The 18,644-nt window shown below is 43.3% G+C and overlaps 1 protein-coding gene across 1 annotated transcript; it reads left to right on the top strand.

The window, feature by feature from the left end:
- The first annotated feature begins 1,421 nt into the window (after positions 1-1,421).
- LOC121578247 (zinc fingers and homeoboxes protein 3-like) lies at positions 1,422-17,517 on the top strand. The gene is made up of 3 exons (XM_045223870.1): positions 1,422-1,686; positions 10,662-13,630; positions 16,788-17,517. The coding sequence occupies exons 2-3, from the start codon at positions 10,866-10,868 to the stop codon at positions 16,819-16,821; spliced, it is 2,799 nt and encodes a 932-aa protein (XP_045079805.1). The 5' UTR covers positions 1,422-1,686; positions 10,662-10,865; the 3' UTR covers positions 16,822-17,517.
- Positions 17,518-18,644: the final 1,127 nt, after the last annotated feature.

Raw genomic sequence — 18,644 nt, 5'->3', positions numbered from 1 at the left:
GCTGGGGTTTGTGGGTAATTAGGTTTAGGTGTGTGGGTAAGTGGGCTGAGTTACATAGATATTGGGGCTGAGGAATAGGGGAACAAGTCTGTAAATTGTATTATAGGCAGAGCACTGTATTTCCCCATCGGTCACAATTGTGACCGAGAATAAAACGTACTTTATTTTATTTTTTTACATACTTTTCTATATATATATATATATATATATATATAATGTTAGGGTTACTAATGGCATAAGATTTGAAATGGCATGTCTGGGGGAAATGTGGGAACAAATGGGTTAACCGAGATTAGTATAGGTTATGGCTGAAAATTCAAAAAATGAAACTATAGTGTTGTTGGCAATCAAAATAATACTTCACCTAGAAATTCAAATGATGGACGCAATGTCCCCATATGCCTCAATGCCACATATTGGAGCCTTCTTTTCTTTCTTTTTTTTTTTACACACAAGTAGGCTATGAGTGACACTGTAGACCTACATTTGGACAGACACGATGATGGTTCATGGTAGGCCTTTAGGTATAGACATGGCCAGGCTACGCTATATGATGATAAAACAACAAGAACAAGTCTAATTGGCTGACTTATCATGACATTGATTCCTAATATTTAAAATAACACCAGCCCAGCATTTGTGTTTTAAAGTGTTTGATAAGGTCTATTTATTCCTAAATTGAATTCAAAATGTGAAACATAGTGTTTTTGGCAATCACCTCGAAATGCAAATGATGGACGCAATGTCCCCATATTGCCACATAATGCGTATAACCAAAGATTATAAGAGTCTTTGTTATATAGTTACCTTATTTGTTTAATGGACCAGTGAAGTTAGTTATTGTCGCTCTGTGAACCTTGGAGTCGGTATAGCTTGAAAATGTAAATAGAAATAGGATATGGCGCATCGGCGTGATATATTTGAGAAATTAGCTGTCCACCCTTTTACGCGCGCTTTTCATTAGGCTGAATTGGCCTTGTTGATATTCAGGGAAAATGTCTCATTCACTGAGGTATAATAATTACTCAATTATTTTCCCTTGTATGAACCACTCTCCACAGTTCCTATATGGTTAGACAGACACATCAAAACGGGTTAAATTGGCAAAACGGAGTGACCTAATTATTATGTATATTCTTTAGGCTGACTGTTTTCATGAGGCCTACGTGGCAGGTAAGACATTTTCTGATAAGAAAGGACGTCAAAATGATTAAGCCACATATTTGGCAAATGCTCAAATACACTCTTACATTTTCAATAGGCTACTGTTCAAAACTGACCGACCGTTGTTCGTCTCCAATACTTTTGCTTTGTTCAGAGCGCATCTCTCTCGTATACATTCACCGTCCGACCCCCGCCCCTCTTCAACATTTAGATGAAAGGGTTTAGGATTTTGGGTGACGCTTTGAATCACGTGTTCATAGGAAATAGGCTACCCTCCGTATAATTTTGGCTGCGTCGTCCAGCCGCCGACCACAGTTGTTTTCTGTCCATACAGTGTGCGAGGAGAGGTAATGTAGCCTACCTTGCTGTGTTCACTGACAGACGGGTTCACGCCAGTTCACCGGGATCATCTGAGGCGAGGACCCACCCCCTCCTCCCAAAACGCAACGAACGGAGCTAATCTAATATAATTCATTTCTATATTAATGTCGGATTCCTTTTTACCCCGGACCATCTATCAAGGTAATGCCACCTTTCCTTGTACAATAGAATAACTCGTATTATTTGAGTTATAATCCCAGATTGTTTGCTCCAATTTTGGCTATTGAATTTTATCTGGCGCTGTAGTCTAGGCAGTTTATATGAAGTCGCCAATATATAAAATGGCGACAGTAGGTGGGGGTGCGAGTTAGGATTTGGGGGAATATGTTTAATTCTTCAGAATGAGTTGAAGATAGTCGCAAGTAAGAAGAGAGCCAATGTTTGCCAACAGGCTACCGGAGTGAACGAGTTAACTTGCCAGTTTGTTACAGTTTCAAGAATGTAGCCTACAACGTGTACTTGCCCTCTCGCACGTTACAATGTGACGTTTCTGATTAATTTATATTGCACAACGCTTGACTATTCCCGTATCCACGTTTTAAGGACTTTTTATGTAACGAATACATAATCTTATTGGATATGATGACTGATAGCCTAATTTGGACGACCCAGACGTCTTCTACAAGACTACTTCTACTTCTATTCTACAAAACATTTCTTCCTTTTTAATCAATTAATTTTATGGCGACATTAATCCTTCTTTTCAATTCTTCAGTAATGTGTCAATGTTTCATTGACCACATTATTGGTTATATGTGTTGCACAATTGTTTTCATTTCCCTCAGTCCTCGATACCGACTTGCTGATGCTTAGAGCTTAGCAATCAACTGCATTTTGGGAGCTGTCATCTTTTGATCTGTCTTTTTTCATGTGTGTCAAACTGTCAGAATATTGCACACTGTAAGGTCTTACTCACGACTACCATCTCTCTAAAACGGACAGGACTCTAGCCAATGAAGTGACCCTGTATAATCAATGCGTTTTCTATTAGCTGGCCAACATGCCTGTGACACTGCAGGCATTCAGCATGGATCCCAGTGCTGACTAATATTACCTCATCCACTGCTCTATGTGTGCCTGATGTTCATACACATTATATAGGACCATAAGATGGTATCCTACCTCTTGAATGAGCAGCACAAAATATTCATCCTGAAACTATCGGTTTAAATATTCAACCATCTAATCAGGGGACATTTGTGAGTGATTCATGCACATGCAATGAGCCAGATGCATCATGCCCATTGGAACTGAAGAAGCATGTCATGCTACCAGGGTATATGAAATGTAATGTAAAGTTATTAAACTAGAATAATTATGCAGACACCTAATTTTACCGTTAGTGCCCCCTCAAAATTCATAGATGCATGACGTACATAAAATAGGATTATTCCCTTGCTCCAATGCTTGGCAGACATCTCTCATTACTGACTAATACAAAGCTAGACACGCTAGCTCCCACAGCCTGGCCCCTCTGGGCTAGCTAGTTTCAGCCTGGTCCAGTGTGTGTATGTGTAGAGGGTTGCACTCTTCTAGGAGGGTACACTGGGGGAATGTCAATTCCCTTTGTGGATCCCTGGGAACGTTTTTCCATCTCCCCTTCTCGGAACTGTTCTAATGAGGCCAGGCATATTGCCTTTTATCCTGATTCCCTGCAATTAGGGACAGCTCACAGTTTTGGCTATGGCCATAACAGAGAGTGTTTGTATACACAGACACAGTGTAATGGGCAGAGAGTGCCCACCCCACTCTACAAAAAACGTCCTCGGATGCCACTCCTTAGTTACTGTACAAATATACCGCTTTGAGGATTATTATGTTCTGATGTCTATCGACACAAGTCAAATAATATTTTCATGTCCGTGGCCTAGGTTTCACTGTGCTGTATAGCCATTGCCAGAGCACACTCAAGCAGGTCATATGGCACGATTTGAAGTTTTAGCTGAAATCGAGTGTATAACATTCCTCAAGTTCAGAGAGGAAAACAGCTATCTAATGCCAACCAGATCTATTTCCCAGCAGTTCTGTACAAACAACCATATTCATGATAACAGCATACTTCCCCCTCCGCACAAAAATAGTCCCATAAGCATACTACTTAGAGAGCTTTGTTTTGTTAGTCTGAAAGTCTATACCACTCTGTATGGGTTCACTCTTATTCTCTCCTTTTCATCGTATGGTATCGCTTTTGTCTTAGGAGTATCGAGGTACAAAGCGATCGAAAGCCTCCTTGAGACAGCACGTTTGCTCAGTTCCAACCAAAATAAACTTCTCTGCACAAAAACTGGGGGCTAGAGAGGAGCGAGCCCCTGCTACTTTCTCTGTCCCGTGCAAGAAAGGTTTGGTCAGCAGGAGCTGGCATTTGCCAAACTCTGGCAGTTACAAGAGGCTGTGATGTCAGCCATTTTAGGTTGGACAGGACAATGCGCAATACGCCGCCATTTTTCTTCCTTTTTCTTTTTAAGTTGCCAAATCAATGGCCTGGAGTCCCAGATACAGAACTGAAGGAGATGTATTCATCAAAAACGCAGAAGTAGTCTCCCGTGACTCAGGATTTTTTCACACATCTTTGGTCCTTCATTCAGCCAGGCCATTGATGAAGGCTCTGGTGAACAATATAAGATTGCGATGGATGACATGAAAATGTATTTGAACAGAACGAGATGCTTTGGCAGTAGCCCTAACCCTTTGCAATGTATATAGCCCTCGTTTGTCTTTTATTAGATGGTGCCACAAACACTTAATCAGAAGTGTGGACTGTGCAGTTGAGCAGGTATTTCGGTATTGTCATTGTGGGAAGGTGTCTTTACCACTGACCCCACCCCAATGGTCTGGAACAGCTAAGCCAAGGATGGCCTTTTCAAAGATGGCACTGCAGGAGGATTAACATTGTCCTTTGCCTGCCATATAAGGTTGTCGTGTGTGTGTGCACATGTCTGTCTGGATGCGTGGTGGGTGTAGACGATTGACTCCTCTGTGTGGGGTGTGGTGGGCAAGGAGAAGAGAGGGGTTGCCATGACAATGTTAACACATGAGTGGCATCGCCGACTGGTCTCTCAGTGGACCGGCTGCAGTCACGGATGTAAAAGGGGGGGGGGGGGTTGACGTCTGACAACACCTGCGTCTCAGCAGACATTCACACATTCACACTTACACATATACTGGTACACACAGAAATACATAGCACACACACACCCTGAAGACACAGTCAGATAGAGATTTACAGGCATACAAACAGGAACATACTGAAGACATCCCACTGTATTAACACTAGGTTAACCACTCACATCCCACTGTATTAACACTAGGTTAACCACTCACATCCCACTGTATTAACACTAGGTTAACCACTCACATCCCACTGTATTAACATTTACATTACATTTACGTCATTTAGCAGACGCTCTTATCCAGAGCGACTTACAAATTAACACTAGGTTAACCACTCACATCCCACTGTATTAACACTAGGTTAACCACTCACATCCCACTGTATTAACACTAGGTTAACCACTCACGTCCCACTGTATTAACACTAGGTAACCACTCACATCCCACTGTATTAACACTAGGTTAACCACTCACATCCCACTGTATTAACACTAGGTTAACCACTCACATCCCACTGTATTAACACTAGGTTAACCACTCACATCCCACTGTATTAACACTAGGTTAACCACTCACATCCCACTGTATTAACACTAGGTTAACCACTCACATCCTTGGATAAAGGTGTGTTTTTCATTACAGTACATGTCAGTGGAGCTTACAACTCTAATTAATGTGGAGTTTATGAATACAAACACTAATCCATTACATAGCTATACACTTAAATTATTATGTGCCCACTAAATTCCAGCCATTCAGTCAATAACACATTACTAGACACAGAAAGCATAATAGACACAGGAGACATCCAGACATGCAGGAAATGGAATAATGGCAAGTCGACGGTCAGTCTTCTGAATAAGGCTCCCAGGCCTGGATCACGTTTCTCTTATAAATGAGGTGGCATTGTTCTCAACGTCTTCCCTGTTCAGGGCAGTAATTGCTATCCGTCTCTGACTTATATTTGGGTTTCCAGCTGATCCACTCACATGACTTGAACCTATTTAATGGACATTTGGCAGAAGATGTACTCATAAACAGATTTTTCCTATCGTTTAGACGTGTCTGTCCAGGAGTTGTTCTGTCTGTCCCACACCCACTTATGCCAGGAGCTGTTTCTGTTGATCTTCAACTCAAAACCAGCAACGCAGGCTTTCAAGACAGCTGTGGATCACTGACATATGGAAAACAAATGTCATAAAACAGCCAAGATCTCCTCAGCCCTTGTGTGACTGCAGCATCACAGACTGTTTACTGGCAGTTGAGTTAAAATGTATAAATATTTCTGAACGCTTTGGTGTGAAACAATGTAGAAGATGATGTGTACTTCATTGCTTTCTCTGTCATCTTCACCCATGGCCTCCTCTTACCCCAGCTGTCTGTCTGCGTCTGCTCTCCCTATGTCATTCCTTCTTCTCTGTCCTCTTACGCCTCAGTCATGTGACCAGCAACATGGCATTGCAAATACCAATCTCTATTTGTAAATGTCAACTGTAGGTGACTCAACAATCTACATGTGCCTGTGGGCTATTTTATTTACGCCCCTTCCTTCAGTGTTTTATTCTTCTAAGCCAAATATTAAATAGTTACTTGAAATGAAATCATTCCGACTGAGTTGAGCACACAAGGTAATATGAGGACTTTGCTTATGAAGAGTGATCTGAGAGCTTGTCTTAGAGCTCTGTTACTTTGCCTCAGTTCAGATCAGTACTCCCCAGGTCTATGGAGATTAAACTCTTTTCATCTCAGCCATAGAGCCAGTGCCAGTCTCGGGACATACGACACACCGGGAGACAGTTCCCGTCTGAGTCGTCTACTTCAGCGCTGAAACACGAGGCCCCTCTTTTCAGAGTGCACCATTCAATGGCTCCCTGTCTGGGAAGCCCTAGTCTTGTGTCTGATTGCACATCTCGCTCATTAGATAATGCACCCCATTCTTTTGATAGGTGCCCTGGTTCTTTATGTACCCTTGCTCAACTTTATGCCTGTCTTGGGTTTGACATGCATGGAATTTGATGTTTTAGGGGGAGAGGTACCAGGGCAACAGCACTGTGTTATTTCTAAGCACAGTACTCGGGACACATAAAATAACTTTAACCTGTTAGTGCTCAGGTTACATTATTTTCCATCACATGGTATTTTTTAAATGGCATGGGCTTTGTATCATCGTGATGAAGACAGATAAAATACATTTTACATGCACATTTTGTGAGCCACATTTTTTGCCATCTCCTTGATGCATTAGTATTTCAATATGTGTATGGTGATTGAAGAGCTCTGAGAAACCAGGAAACAAAGTTTGAGCCACATTTGTGAAAAATGATCAGTTAGGATGTGGCAGTAATGATTTATAGTTCTACATTACTATTAACTGCATAACTGGTAACTAACTAGTAAATCAGCTGCCTTTCCCCTGTCCACACAATACTAAAACCATACCTTCACATTTTATTAGATGAGAAGACCAGACTCTCTTGCATGAGAGCTGTAACCTACATCTCAATGGAATGCACTCACTAAACCCACTGTCCTCATCAGGGGTTAACTGAGTGCCGTCGGAAAGTATCATGACCTCTCCTCTGGCTAAACATACAGCAAATGCCCACGTCTGGATGCAGCAAACTGGGATTACTGCATAAGATGCTGGTGACCTAGTTTTTTGGTGTTTTGTTTTTAGTCGGAAGGGAGCCGTCATTAGAAATAAAAGAGGCAGTTACAAAAAGGACATCACGGCCCGTCTGGGATCAGCATGTACTGTGGGCAGTCATTTGGGATTTTTAATTCCGGAACAGGTTCATCTTTTATTTACAAACCAGCAGGCCATGTGAATGCATACACATGGCTCCATTCAGTTTCACTGGCTGAAGACATATAGGCTTTTCAGGAGTACGGCCCTGTTCAAGAGAATAATGTCCTGACTCTTAAGAATTTGGCTATAGACATTTCAAGAATGTAATAGTGTGCTCATTCTGCATACTGCGCAGTGGGCTATATTGACACTCCTTGTAATAAATAATTTTAAGTACTGAGAAGGACACTGAGATATGGACTGAAGACGAAGATGATGATGAATGTCTGCCAAAGAGAGACATGTCTCAGCTATCTGACATCTCTGTGAGAACTAGATAAGATCAACAGCAGTTTAACACCACGTCACAGATCAACAAATTCACAGCAAGAGAGATGGAGGGAGAGAGAGAGAATATGTGTGGGGAGGGTAGCGTTTGATGAGAGGGCAGCGAGTAAGAGAAGCAGATTCGTGGCCTCACTTCATATTCTATGTTGTTGTACTAAGAATGTTGTTATATACAGTTGAAGACAGAAGTTTACATACACCTTAGCCAAATACATTTAAACTCAGTTTTTCACAATTCCTGACATTTAATCCTAGTAAAAATTCCCTGTCTTAGGTCAGTTAGGATCACCACTTTATTTTAAGAATGTGAAATGTCAGAATAATAGTAGAGAGAATTACTTATTTCAGCTTTTATTTCTTTCATCACATTCCCAGTGGGTCAGAAGTTTACATAAACTCAATTAGTATTTGGTAGCATGGCCTTTAAATTGTTTCTTAGGTCAAACGTTTCGGGTAGCCTTCCACAAGCTTCCCACGATTAGTTTGGTGAATTTTGGCCCATTCCTCCTGACAGAGCTGGTGTAACTGAGTCAGGTTTGTAGGCCTCCTTGCTCGCACACGCTTTTTCAGTTCTGCCCACACATTTTCTATAGGATTGAGGTCAGGGCTTTGTGATGGCCACTCCAATACCTTGACTTTGTTGTAATACCTGAACTTTGGAAGTATGCTTGGGGTCATTGTCCATTTGGAAGACCCATTTGCGACCAAGCTTTAACTTCCTGCCTGATGTCTTGAGATGTTGCTTGAATATATCCACATAATTTTCCTTCCTCATGATGCCATCTATTTTGTGAAGTGCACCAGTCCCTCCTGCAGCAAAGCACCCCCACAGCATGATGCTGCCACCCCCGTGCTTCACGGTTGGGATGGTGTTCTTTGGCTTGCAACAACCCCCTTTTTCCTCCAAACATAACAATGGTCATTATGGCCAAACAGTTCTATTTTTGTTTCATCAGACCAGAGGACATTTCTCCAAAAAGTACGATCTTTGTCCCCATGTGCAGTTGCAAACCATAGTCTGGCTTTTCTATGGCGGTTTTGGAGTAGTGGCTTCTTCCTTGCTGAGCGGCCTTTCAGGTTATTATAGGACTCGTTTTACTGTGGATATAGATACTTTTGTACCTGTTTCCTCCAGCATCTTCACAAGGTCCTTTGCTGTTGTTCTGGGATTGATTTGCACTTTCCGCACCAAAGTACGTCCATCTCTAGGAGACATAACGCGTCTCCTTCCTGAGCGGTATGACGGCTGCGTGGTCCCATGGTGTTTATACTTGCGTACTATTGTTTGTACAGATGAACATGGTACCTTCAGGCGTTTGGAAATTGCTCCCAAGGATGAATCAGACTTGTGGAGGTCTAAAACATTTTTTCTGAGGTCTTGGCCCTTTTTCTTTTTGATTTTCCCATGATGTCAAGCAAAGAGGCACTGAGTTTGAAGGTACATCCACAGGTACACCTCCAATTGACTCAAATGATATCAATTAGCCTATCAGAAGCTTCTAAAGCCATGACATCATTTTCTGGAATTTTCCAAGCTGTTTAAAGGCACAGTCAACTTAGTGTAACTTCTGACCCACTGGAATTGTGATACAGTGAATTATAAGTTAAATCATCTGTCTGTAAACAATTGTTGGAAAAATTACTTGTGTCATGCACAAAGTAGATGTCCTTACCGACTTGCCAAAACTATAGTTTGTTAACAAGAAATTTGTGGAGTGGTTGAAAAACGAGTTTTAATGACTCCAACCTAAGTGTATGTAAACTTCCGACTTCAACTGTATATATTTAGCTACATAACTGTAAAAACAGAATAAGCAGAAAACTGACCAGAGTTGACCTTTGTCCTGAAAAGGCTTCAAACTGAGTTAAGTGGTGTGTGTGTTTGCAGTGTTTCCCCTAGGATTATTTTCAGCAGCGGCGGCAATGTTAGCGTTGGGGGGAGTCGGCGTGGCTAATGGCGCAGTCTTAAACCGTCCTCTTGGCCGCAGAGACAGCATTTTGCTGTCTTAAAGCTAATTTCCTTCAATCCTACACATTTTGCCTAGTTTCGTGCAATCCTACACATTTTGTAATGGGGCTTAGAGAAAAAAAATTACAATTTCGAAGCTAATTTCCTGCAATTCTACACATTTTGATATGGCTTATGCGGTATTCTTATGCTATCTGAGTGACTCGAACATTATAACAGTTTTAGATTCTCTGTCTAGTTTTTCTTTTGGTGATTGTTAGTTCTCAAAGATTATCTTATTTAAAAATACTTTTTTACATACTTTATATCTGGTTTACACTGAACGTTTTACCATCCCGAAAATTATTTTCAAAATTATATATATATTTTTTAATAATATATTTTTGAGTGGTGGCAACGATTTAGTAGCTAAATGAATATAACGAACACTGGTGTGTGTGCGCATGCATATGTGAAATGTGAAGCAATTGTGAGGAACCTCCAAGCGGGAGTGTGTTACAGTACAAAGGGGGTATATTTACAGAGGGTGGATGTGTGTGTATATTCATGGATGTGTGTGTTTACCAACACGCATACCAAACGTCATCATAAATATAGGGTGACAAATAGTTGGAGGCCCTTTGATGCAGTCTGTCGATTGATTGCTTAACATAATGTTGCATGTGTCGTCAACATCATTGTTGAGAGCACATCGGGTAAGCACTGGTGTCACTAGATAGCTCCCAAAAGTTGTTACACCACAATGTAAAGTGGCTCTTATCCAAGGTTGGCAGAAGAGTGAGACACATGACAATGTAAAAATAACTAATGTGACTGGGAGTTTTCCTGATTGTGTGTGGATGCATTCGTATTAGGAATTATTTACCTTATCACAACATTTTTCTGTTTTCTCTCCCATAGGTTCCCATTGAGCTGCTAAAACAGCCCACTGTGGTGTGAGAGGAGTCCCAGAAGCTGAGGATAAACATGAAGCAACACTGTGATGTCATCGCGGCTGGCCCATGACACTTAAACTCTATCAGCCCTCTCCACAAACCACTCGCCCTCCGTTACCATACCGGACAACCAGTCAGTCACCCATCATCTACACACCGCTACAATACAATGGCCAGCAAGAGGAAGTCAACAGTGCCATGCATGATCCCATCCAAAAGCAAACACATGCGTGAGGAGATCATACTTGGCTGCCTCCCTGAGCTCCTACCCACAATCCCAGAGGACAGCATCCTCAGCATATCTGGAGAAGATGGACATCATTTTTACCATGATTCCTCCAGACCTGAAGGGGGTGACAGATGGCAGAAAGGGGGCACCTACAGCTGCCCACCTTGCTGCTTTGAGTCCAGAGATCTGAACTACTTTTTGGACCACCTGCACAACTGCCACATAGACTTTAGGGCCCTGCCCAGTTTCTACTGCCTGAACTGTGGTGTGTCAGTGGTCAGGTTTGAGGCCCTGGCCCTGCACAACTCTAAAGCCCACCCTGGGGTGTCGGGGGGCTCTGTCACTGCGTCCCTGCATGTCAAGAAGAGCGATGGGGCGACTACCGTGGAGCAGAGCCTGTTCACAACAAATGGGGAGGACTCTAACGATCCTGCAATCTCCTTCACTAAAACACCTATAGTGAGGATGATGAAGGCCAAGGGACAGCACAAGAAGATTGTAGTCTCCCACACAGTGGAGCTGCGGAGGATAGACACTGGGAAGGAGATGGAGCGGACAGACCCCACCATGTTGACGAATGTGCCTAAGCTACAGAATGGGTCTCTCAGTGGGACCGGTGGCCCTGCTATGTTGAGGAAACCTGTCACTCATGTGATAACAACAACAGTGCCCAATCAAGCCTATCACCAGCACAGCCCTCCCACCTTCTCATTCTCCTCCTCATCCTCCGATTCCAGCAGAAACCTCCCAAAGGTGATGATTCCCCTGAGCAGCATCCCCACCTATGATGCTGCCATGGACACCAGCAGTTTTCTCAAGACTTCCTTTGGCAAGTTCCCCTACCCGACCAAAGCTGAGCTCTGCTACCTGACCGTGGTCTCTGATTGGCCAGAGGAGCTGATCAAACTCTGGTTTACCGCCCATAGACTCAAACAGGGGATCAGCTGGTCCCCTGAGGAGATAGAGGAGGCCAGGAGGAAGATGTTCAACACGGTCTTCCAAGGAACAGCACCCCCAAAACAGCCTCCCAAGCAACGGCACAACAATCATGTCCATGCCCAACCTGCTCCAGTGGGCTCCAGCCACCAGGCTGCCAGGGTGGCCCATGACAGTGTAGTGAGAAGGCATACTGGAGTCATAGCCACTTCGGCTAGCATTTCAGCCGCTGGTCACCCGGTCACCACTAGGGTCTCTTATGCTGCCCCAACCATGATCCCCCCGAAATATCAGACAGTAGTCAGTAGAACAACACAGGTAGTGGCCAGGAACACTATCCCCACTACTGTGCCCAGCCTGGAGTCTGACAAGAGTGTTGCGCTGAGGTTGGGTTTGGTGGGAAACAACAGTTGTGTCATTAGCACCAGCAGCAGAAGCAGCAGTAGCAGTAGTAGTTGCAGTAGTAGCAGCAGCATCAGCAGTTACTCCTCCATTAGTAGTGACGGCGGAGACCATGGCACTAGGAAACCAATCAACAACAGCAGTTCCAGCAACAGCATCGTCAGTTGCTCCTCCAACATTGGCAATAATAATGATTGTCTCACTAACAGCCATGACAAACCAAACAATCAAAGCAGCAGACATATTAGCATACCGTCTGTCTTGGAAGGCTTCAGCAGCATCAGCAACAAAAGTAAAGTGATCATGAGTAATACCAGCAAATCTAACGTTATCACCTATGACATTCATAGCAACGGCAACACAGCTAACCAGGATCATTACCCATCAACAAAGGGTGATGATGACAGTAACAACAACAATATCCACAAGTCCAACAACGGCAGTATTAGCAGTGGCTACACCAGCACTAGCAATAATGATAATGTCAACAACCTGAACCATGCCAGCAAAGCCCAAAACGAAAACACCAGCACAAGTGCCATTACCAAAAGCAGCAGTAGCAGCAGCAGCATATCTATCATAGAGGATGGCAAATGCACCAAGGAGGTTCCTATGAAATGTATGTCAGTCCTGCGGCAGCTTATCAAGGAGGAAGACCATTTTAGGGATGACAGGACCTGCCCTGAACTAAAAGTAGACCCCATAAAGATCAACCTGCAGAGGTTCATGGTGAGCGATCCAGCTGCAAAACCTGGTTCAGAGGCCTTCCCTCCAGAGCTCAAGTCTGAGACGCATGTCTCAGACCCATCACACCCGTCTTTCTCTGCACCCTGGGGCAAGAAAAACCCCCGGCAGGTGCACCTTCTGAGGCAGGCATTCACCAGCACACGCTGGCCCAGCAGCCAGCAGTACGAGGAGCTGAGTATCATGACAGGCCTGCCCAAGCCAGAGGTGGTCCGCTGGTTCAGCGACAGCCGCTACATCCACAAGAACAGCCAGCTGAAATGGCTGGAGGGCTACCAGTGCCTACCAGCAGAGGGAGAGGAAGGAAAGGGCCACAGAGACCACAACACAGGGGCACTGATTGATCCCCAGGAGGTTCATAGGAAACTGGTGGAGCAGGAGGTGAACAAGCAGCATGATGGAGGACCTGAGGGGCTGAGCTCAGGGCAGCAGGGATTCTGGTGGGGTGCAGACACACAGAGGCCGCTGTTGAGTCCAGCAGGGCCAGAGGAGACTGGGGAGAAAGAAAGAGCTGTGGAGACAGGGAAGGCCGAAGGACTACACGGTCACTGGGCAGAGAGGGAGGATGACCACCAGCAGCCAATTACCAGCCAGACCTTTGGGGAGCAGCAGACAGAGCCCAGGTGAGTTCTATCAGTTACCGTTGTCTAATGAAAAGGACTGAATCTGTAATCACCTCATCTACCCAAGGCCGGCCCGCTCATTCGGCTGGATTAGGCCGCTGCCTATGGTGGCAGATTGAAGAGTGCGGGATTTGAGCTAAACTGACCAAGACACACCTCCAACAACACATAAAACCTCACATAATTCTGCCCAAAAACAATGACAGTTTCTCTCAACCAGTGTAATATGGGCTTTTTAGGTGAGCGCTGATGCCACCCTGTGATAAGCAGTGCCCACTTTGTCCAAAAATATTTTGCGTGTCCATTCCCAGCGCGCCTCTCCAGGGTGCTGTTGGAGAGACGCATCGCTGCCGCTCTCCACCAACGTTCCGTCAAAAAAACCATCTAACATAAATCATGTAGCAGATATAGTATATGGTAGAAAGAATATGTGGCCATTTCTGTAGCCTACAGGCTGGAGATAAAGTGTATGACAATGTAATGAGGTTTCTCCGATCAAATAGCCTAACCTAAATGGCACCCAATCAAATACAAAATGTGCTGACATGTTAAGAAACAATATATCCTAAAAACAAGACAGGTCAAAGTAAAATGGACAATATGGAATGGATAATCAGGCTACTCACAACTGCTTTCCGGGAGTTTCACCCCGTGGGCTAAATTGTCATGATCAGTGGTTTCAAGTCTGTATCTGTACATTATTGACGCGCTGATCATAGCGAGAAATTACATTGCAAATCGGCACAGGATATCTCCTGATAAAGTTGGGTAGCTGATATTCAGAGCTTAAATAGACAAATGTATTAGTCACAGGAATCGGGACTAATAAAGCCAATGCAACGGCCTGTTTTATGTATTTTCAACGTCTGATTTTCAACCTGATTTCAACATCCGGAAAATACAGTGGGGAGAACAAGTATTTGATACACTGCCGATTTTGCAGGTTTTCCTACTTACAAAGCATGTAGAGGTCTGTAATTTTTATCATAGGTACACTTCAACTGTGAGAGACAGAAATCCAGAAAATCACATTGTATGATTTTTAAGTAATTAATTAGCATTTTATTGCAAGACATAAATATTTGATCACCTACCAACCAGTAAGAATTCCGGCTCTCACAGACCTGTTAGTTTTTCTTTAAGAAGCACTCCTGTTCTCCACTCATTACCTGTATTAACTGCACCTGTTTGAACTCGTTACCTGTATAAAAGACACCTGTCCACACACTCAATCAAACAGACTCCAACCTCTCCACAATGGCCAAGACCAGAGAGCTGTGTAAGGGCATCAGGGATAAAATTGTAGACCTGCACAAGGCTGGGATGGGCTACAGGACAATAGGCAAGCAGCTTGGTGAGAAGGCAACAACTGTTGGCGCAATTATTAGAAAATGGAAGAAGTTCAAGATGACGGTCAATCACCCTCGGTCTGGGGCTCCATGCAAGATCTCACCTCGTGGGGCATCAATGATCATGAGGAAGGTGAGGGATCAGCCCAGAACTACACGGAAGGACCTGGTCAATGACCTGAAGAGAGCTGGGACCACAGTCTCAAAGAAAACCATTAGTAACACACTACGCCATCATGGATTAAAATCCTGCAGCGCACGCAAGGTCCCCCTGCTCAAGCCAGCGCATGTCCAGGCCCGTCTGAAGTTTGCCAATGACCATCTGGATGATCCAGAGGAGGAATGGGAGAAGGTCATGTGGTCTGATGAGACAAAAATAGAGCTTTTTGGTCTAAACTCCACTTGCCGTGTTTGGAGGAAGAAGAAGGATGAGTACAACCCCAAGAACACCATCCCAACCGTGAAGCGTGGAGGTGGAAACATCATTCTTTGGGGATGCTTTTCTGCAAAGGGGAAAGGACGACTGTACCGTATTGAGGGGAGGATGGATGGGGCCATGTATTGCGAGATCTTGGCCAACAACCTCCTTCCCTCAGTAAAAGCATTGAAGATGGGTCGTGATTGAGTCTTCCAGCATGACAACGACCCGAAACACACAGCCAGGGCAACTATGGAGTGGCTCCGTAAGAAGCATCTCAAGGTCCTGGAGTGGCCTAGCCAGTCTCCAGACCTGAACCCAATAGAAAATCTTTGGAGGGAGCTGAAAGTCCGTATTGCCCAGCGACAGCCCCGAAACCTGAAGGATCTGGAGAAGGTCTGTATGGAGGAGTGGGCCAAAATCCCTGCTGCAGTGTGTGCAAACCTGGTCAAGACCTACAGGAAATGTATGTTCTCTGTAATTGCAAACAAAGGTTTCTGTACCACATATTAAGTTCTGCTTTTCTGATGTATCAAATACTTATGTCATGCAATAAAATGCAAATTAATTACTTAAAAATCATACAATGTGATTTTCTGGATTTTTGTTTTAGATTCCGTCTCTCACAGTTGAAGTGTACCTATGATAAAAATTACAGACCTCTACATGCTTTGTAAGTAGGAAAACCTGCAAAATCGGCAGTGTATCAAATACTTGTTCTCCCCACTGTACGTATTTTAGACGTCTTTTCAATGTCATTTTGCTTACTGGGACTATTCTAGTTTTGCTGGTGGCAATATTTATGTCTCGGCTGCATATACCTTCATGGAATTTGATGATGAAGATAATTCTTCTAACGTTATCATTGCTCCTTGGCCATCACAGAATGTCAAAACTATACTGTTGATTTCTACAGTAGCTATATATTGCTCTGATATTGGATATGATTTATTTATGGCTTTGTAAACTGTAAAATTGAAGTTAAAGAAAAAATTTCAGTTATGTGTCTTTAGTTGTTACTGTGTTATGTCTGATGAATAAATAAATTAACCAGGGGAGGGAGTGTGGGTATTCATGCAGAGTGGCTTGTTCAGACAATCAAAGGTCTGTGTTTTAAGAAGCTATTTTTAGAAGAGTTGGAGTCTGGGCCATTGAATTATAGATTAAGAGAGAGTGCTAATATATGTGAATAAATCATGTCTACTGTCTTTTGTGAGTTGGCTGTTACAGAGGTTAGTCTCTGATTTCCTTGTATATTTTAACAGTGCTCATTCTAAAAATACATAATATAACATTTATTGTAATTTCATCAGAAATGTAATTTCATCAGAACAATATTAAACTAATGCGAGTCCTGTGTGCGTGTGTGTGTGTGTGTGTGTTTTTTCAGGGATCGTCTGATAATAGAGCTGCTTGAAGTGTGACGGCGTGACCCAAACCTACTGGGGGTAAAGGATGGGTTGGCTGGCTGGCTTTACAGATGGCCATGGTCTGGTGTGTTCATTATGACAGCAGATGTGATTGTAGCTGGACCATTGGACTGTAACTGTGAATACCCCCATATCCCCCCTCCTCTTCATCACTTCCTGCCACCCTCTAAAGAACTTCTCACCTTTTGAGTCCTGTGATGTTCAATCCTTTCTTCATTCTTCTTTGTGGTCGTGTGGGGAATGGGATGGTGCACATAGAGGGTGGTAAGCCGGATGAGACAGAGAGAAGACGAACACTGACTGGACAACTGACTTGAATGAAGGAAGATGGGAGAGGGATAATGAGATAATGTTTAGGGAAAGGGAGATGAATATGATTGAAACTGCACTAAAGAGGGTTTTTGTTGACTGGACAAAGTGAGCAGTGTCTAGGAGATGTTATTGTTGGCGTTGATATTTGTTCCTTTTCTTTAGCAACCAGTACTTCAGCACTGCCTTGAATTGTACTTTTCTCCGTTAATTGGTTTTTCAATTTTACTTCTTCTATAGTCACTGTAAGTCCAGAAGTAATTGAGCCTCTAGTTTTATTTACCTCTGTATAAATGTTGGTGATCACTCAACAGGTCAGCTACACCAGGGTTTCCCAAACTCGGTCCTCGGGACCCCAAGGGGTGCACATTTTGGTTTTTGCCCCGAACACTACACAGCTGATTCAAATAATCAAAGCTTGATGATTAGTTGATTATTTGAATCAGCTGTGTAGTGCTAGGGCAAAAACCAAAACGTGCCCCCCTTGGGGTCCCGAGGACCGAGTTTGGGAAACCCTGAGCTACACGCAAGAGACAATACAATGCACTAGCAGATAGGAATGCTAAAACCACACTGCCCCAGAATAAAGATATTGACAGAGCTCTGTCAAAATCAATACTGCCCTGGCTGAATCTGCAAACCCAATCATAAGAGAAGCCTGTCACGCGAACGTTGCCTTACTCAGTCTGTCCCATGCATTGATATGACCGGTCTGCCCATCACCTATAGCTTTCCAGCTACTGTGATGTTGAGATCAAAACAAGGTTCCAGTGCATTAAAGTTACTACTGTGCTGGTTTATATCTGTGAATAAAAAAAATATGCTGCTTCTGTATTCTTGTAAAAGCTTAACATTCAGCTGTAATAATATGAAATATACTGGCAAATGCTATAAAATAAATGTCAATTTGATCAAATGCCTTGGAGGACTCAGAGGTAGATCTTGTGCTAGCTAGAGAGCCAAATGAGGAGATCTTTTAACTCTTCTGAATTTTTCATATTAACAAACATAGTCACTACATGCATCTCTGATAAGCTGCTAAATAGCTAAGAACGGTGCTATACCATCCAAAGTGAAATTGGAGGTGATCTCCTACCAGCAGTGTATGCACTTGTGTTGAATGTTACCATTTTATTTTGGTTTGAAAAATAAAGATGAAAATAAATCTGGACTTACGGTGTTATGATCACTTTAACTTTTATGAAATAGTTTGATCATAAAGCACTGTTGTATCATCCTTTCTACACTTCTGAATCTTTCCAGAATAAATATTCACTGAGGAAGACGGTTTACTTGTTTTTACTGGCACATGAAATGCTATCACACCTGTAGAATGGTTATAGAACATGACATGTTTGTAGCGACACCGTGTTTATAAGCACGGATATCGACTGCCACTCGAGCATGCAGGGCTACGGGCCAGAAGGTTGAGGGTTCGAGCCGCACTCCCTGCCTGTTTCATTACACTGGTGTCAGAAGTGGGATTGAATTAAAGATATCATTGAATA

This window comes from Coregonus clupeaformis, chromosome 12 (genome assembly GCF_020615455.1).
Source record: "Coregonus clupeaformis isolate EN_2021a chromosome 12, ASM2061545v1, whole genome shotgun sequence".
Lineage (NCBI taxonomy): Eukaryota > Metazoa > Chordata > Actinopteri > Salmoniformes > Salmonidae > Coregonus > Coregonus clupeaformis.
The sequence above is the reverse complement of the archived record's forward strand: the minus strand, read 5'-3'. Positions and strand labels throughout refer to the sequence as shown.

Bases quoted from the DNA above. Each gene is read 5' to 3' on its own strand.
- LOC121578247 (XM_045223870.1), top strand. From the start codon at position 10,866: ATGGCCAGCAAGAGGAAGTCAACAGTGCCATGCATGATCCCATCCAAA. The intron at 13,631-16,787 runs GTGAGTTCTATC...GTGTTTTTTCAG, and splicing joins GAGCAGCAGACAGAGCCCAG to GGATCGTCTGATAATAGAGC.